This window comes from Rhinopithecus bieti, unplaced genomic scaffold (assembly GCF_001698545.2).
Source record: "Rhinopithecus bieti isolate Rb0 unplaced genomic scaffold, ASM169854v2 scaffold_50799, whole genome shotgun sequence".
Taxonomy (NCBI): Eukaryota; Metazoa; Chordata; class Mammalia; order Primates; family Cercopithecidae; genus Rhinopithecus; species Rhinopithecus bieti.
The window spans coordinates 295,002-299,725 of NW_016819917.1; the positions used below are offsets into that span (position 1 = coordinate 295,002).

At 42.6% G+C, this 4,724-nt stretch overlaps 1 protein-coding gene across 1 annotated transcript in view; it reads left to right on the forward strand.

The window, feature by feature from the left end:
• LOC108520061 (zinc finger protein 28-like) overlaps positions 1–4,715 on the forward strand; it is a gene marked incomplete at its 3' end in the record, with an annotated part of 36,038 nt that extends 31,323 nt beyond the window's left edge. The window contains 2 exon segments of the mRNA XM_017859335.1: positions 2,549–4,027; positions 4,030–4,715. Of these exon segments, the coding sequence (XP_017714824.1) occupies positions 2,549–4,027; positions 4,030–4,715 (2,165 nt within the window).
• Positions 4,716–4,724: the final 9 nt, after the last annotated feature.

Consider the following 4,724-nt stretch of genomic DNA (forward strand, 5'->3'; position numbering starts at 1 on the left):
TTAGCTCACTGAAAGCTCCGCCTTTCTGGTTCACGCCATTCTCCTGCCTCAGCCTCCTGAGTAGCTGGGACTATAGGCACCCGCCACCTCGCCCGGCTAGTTTTTTGTATTTTTTAGTAGAGACGGGGTTTCACCGTGTTAGCCAGGATGGTCTCGATCTCCTGACCTTGTGATCCGCCCATCTCGGCCTCCCAAAGTGCTGGGATTACAGGCTTGAGCCACCGCGCCCGGCCAAGTGGGAGAATTTGTGGGAAAAGAAAAGTTTAAATCCTGAGATCTTTGAAAGGACGTCTTTCTTTACCCCTGCTTATCTCTCTGCTCTTTCTTTTCTTATGACAGAGTCTCACTCTGTCACCCAGTCTACAGTGCAGTGGTGTAATCTTGGCTAACCACAGCCTCTGCCTTTCGGGCTCACAGGATTCTTGTGCCCCAGCTTTCTGGGTAGTGGGACTTCAGGCACTCACCACCATGCCCAGCTAACTTTGTGTTTTTAGTAGAGATGGGGTTTCACCATGTTGGCCAGGCTGGTCTCAAACTCCTGATCTCAAGTGATTCACCTGTGTCGGCTTCCCAAAGGGCTGGGATTACAGGCGTGAGCTGCCATGCCCAACCATTGTTATTATTTTAAGTAGTTTTGTCTTTTAGTTCTTAGTAAACATGTAAGTGGCTGAAGCATGATTCCAGGGTGAATATAACAACCACGTTAGTGTCCATCCCTTTCAGTATGCAGAAGTGAAGTGTGTTGTATAGATATTTGGGCCAAGGTTATTGTTGCAGGTATGTTAAACATTTTAAACTTATAGTATAATAATGAAACTTAAAATTTCTGTAACCTGGTCGAGTGCAGTGGCTCATGCCTCTAATCCCAGCACTTTGAGAGGCCGAGGTGGGTGGATCACCTGAGGTAAGTTTATAACCTGCCTGGTTAACATGGTGAAACTTCATCTGTACTATAATTACAAAATATAGCCAGGCACAGTGGTGGGCAGCTGTAATTCCAACTACTCAGGAGGCTGATCCAGGAGAGTCACTTGAACCCGGGAGGTAGAGGTTGTAGTGAACCAGGATCGCACCATTGCACTCCAGCCTGAGCCTCCGCCTCAAAAAAAAAAAAAAAAAAAAAAAAAAAATCCATAATCTGCAAAAACTACTTCTTCTCCAAGAGAACTTTTTTATTTGTCAGAATTATTTCTGTGTATGTTGCATTTTTATTAACACATATTTACAGTGTTTTTTCATGACTTTTAAATAATATGAAAAAAAAGTTTAGTTATGAAGAAAAGGTACACATATGCCAGTTTCTGTATCTGCCCTTTTGTTAATTTATGTATTTATGAGACATAGTTTTGCTGTCATCACTTAGGCTGAAATTCAATGCTGTAATCTCGGCTCACTACAACCTCCATCTCCGGGTTCAAGCAATTCTCCTCCCTCAGCCTCCCGACTACCTGGGATTACAGGCATGAGTCACCATGCCCAGCTAATTTTGTATTTTTAGTAGAGACAGGGTTTCTCCTTGTAGGTTAGGGTGGTCTTGAACTCCCGACCTCAGGTGATCTGCCTGGCTCGTCCTTCCAAAGTGCTGGGATTACAGGCATGAACCACCATGCCCGGCCTATCTGTTTTTTTATTTACCTTTACTGGAAAACTTTGTATGTGCTTGTGGTTACAGTTACTATTTAGTCTGTCACCCAGGCTAAAGTGCAGTGGTGTGATCTCGACTCACTGCAACCTCCAACTCCCAGTTTCAAGCGATTCTCCTGCCTCAGCCTCCCAAGTAGCTGGGACTACAGGTGACTGCCAACACACTGGGCTAATTTTTTGTGTTTTTTAGTAGAGATGGGGTTTCAGCTTGTTAGCCAGGATTGTCTCAATCTCCTGACCACGTGATCCTCCCGCCTCAGCCTCCCAAAATGCTGGGATTACTGGCATGAGCCACCGTGCCCAGCCTGCCTCAGTGTTTTTAAAACATGGTATTACTGGCTGGGCCCGGTGGCTCACGCTTGTAATCCCAGCACTTTGGGAGGGCGAGCGGGGCAGATCAGTAGGTCAAGAGATCGACACCATCCTGGCTACCACGGTGAAACCCCATCTCTACTAAAAATACAAAAAATTAGCCAGGTGTGGTGGCAGGCGCCTGTAGTCCCAGCTAATCTGGAGGCCGAGGCAGGAGAATGGCATGAACCTGGGAGGCGTTGGAGCTTGCAGTGAGCCAAGATCCCGCCACTGCACTCCAGCCTGGGTGACAGACCGAAACTCCATCTCAAAAAAAAAATAAAAATAAAGGCCAGGCGCAGTGGCTCACGCCTGTAATCCCAGCACTTTGGGAGGCTGAGGCGGGTAGGTCATGGGGTCAGGAGATCAAGAGCATCCTGGCTAACACGGTGAAACCCCGTCTCTACTAAAAATACAAAAAAATTAGCTGGGCGTGGTGGCCGGCGCCTGTAGTCCCAGCTGCCTGGGAGGCTTTTGGTGTCGTATTTGCACATTTCAGTATTATTTACCATCTGTACTTAATTGGAAACCTATTGGTGTTTATATTTTGTAGCTATCTCTTCCAAATGCAGGATGAAGAAGTTCTCGTCAACAGGGCAAGGCAATACAGAAGTGATCCACACAGGGACATTGCAAAGACAAGCAAGTCATCACATTGGAGAAAGTTGCTTCCAGGAAATTGAGAAAGATATTCATGACTTTGTGTTTCAGTGGCAAGAAAATGAAACAAATGTCCATGAAGCATCCATGACAGAAATAAAAATGTTGACGAGTAGTACAGACAAATATGATCAAAGGCATGCTGGAAACAAGCCTATTAAAGATCAGCTTGGATCAAGCTTTCATTCCCATCTGCGGGAACTGCACATATCTCAGCCCAAACGGAAAACTGATAGTCAAGTTGAGAAGTCTATCAACAATGCCTCCTCAGTTCCAACAGCCCAAAGAATTTCTTGTAGGCCCAAAACCCATGTTCCTAATAACTATGGGAATAATTTCTCCCATTCTTCATTACTCACACAAAACCAGGATGTACACATGAAAGTAAACTCTTTCCAATGTAATGAGAATGGCAAATCCTTTAATTGTAGCTCACTCTTTAAAAAACATCAGATAATCCATTTAGAAGAGAAACAATATAAATGTGATGTATGTGGCAAGATCTTTAATCAGAGGCGATACCTTGCACGCCATTGTAGATGTCACACTGGAGAGAAACCTTACAAGTGTAATAAATGTGGTAAGTTTTTTAATAAAGAAGCACATTTTGCATGTCATTATAGACTTCATATTGGAGAAAAATCTTACAAGTGTAATGAGTGTGGTAAGAGGTTTGGTGACAATTCAGCCCTCTTAGTTCACAAGACAATTCATACTGGAGAGAAACCTTACAAGTGTAATGAATGTGGCAAGGTTTTTAATCAACAATCAAACCTTGCACGTCATCATAGACTTCATTCTGGAGAGAAACCTTACAAATGTAAAGAATGTGACAAAGTTTTCAGTCGCAAATCACACCTTGAAAGACATAGGAGAATTCACACTGGAGAGAAACCATACAAATGTAAGCTTTGTGACAAGGCTTTCAGACGTGATTCACACCTGTCACAACATACTGTAATTCACATTGGAGAGAAATCTTACAAGTGTAATGACTGTGGCAAGACGTTCAGTGACAATTCAGCCCTCTTAGTTCACAAGACAATTCATACTGGAGAGAAACCTTACAAGTGTAATGAATGTGGCAAGGTTTTTAATCAACAATCAAACCTTGCACGTCATCATAGGCTTCATACTGGAGAGAAACCTTACAAATGTAAAGAATGTGACAAAGTTTTCAGTCGCAAATCACACCTTGAAAGACATAGGAGAATTCACACTGGAGAGAAACCATACAAATGTAAGCNTTCATATTGGAGAAAATCTTACAAGTGTAATGAGTGTGGTAAGAGGTTTGGTGACAATTCAGCCCTCTTAGTTCACAAGACAATTCATACTGGAGAGAAACCTTACAAGTGTAATGAATGTGGCAAGGTTTTAATCAACAATCAAACCTTGCACGTCATCATAGGCTTCATTCTGGAGAGAAACCTTACAAATGTAAAGAATGTGACAAAGTTTTCAGTCGCAAATCACACCTTGAAAGACATAGGAGAATTCACACTGGAGAGAAACCATACAAATGTAAGCTTTGTGACAAGGCTTTCAGACGTGATTCACACCTGTCACAACATACTGTAATTCACATTGGAGAGAAATCTTACAAGTGTAATGACTGTGGCAAGACGTTCAGTGACAATTCAGCCCTCTTAGTTCACAAGACAATTCATACTGGAGAGAAACCTTACAAGTGTAATGAATGTGGCAAAAGTTTTAATCACAAATCAAGTCTTGCATATCATCATAGACTTCATACTGGAGAGAAACCTTACAAGTGTAATGAATGTGGCAAGGTTTTTAGGACACAGTCACAACTTGCATGTCATCATAGACTTCATACTGGAGAGAAGCCTTACAAATGTGAAGAATGTGACAAAGTTTTCAATTTCAAATCACGCCTTGAAATACATAGAAGAGTTCATACTGGAGAGAAACCATACAAATGCAGGGTTTGTGACAAGGCTTTTGGGAGTGATTCATACCTTGCACAACATCAGAGAGTTCATACTGGAGAGAAACCATACAAATGTAAGGTTTGTGACAAGGCTTTCAGGTGTTATTCACACCTG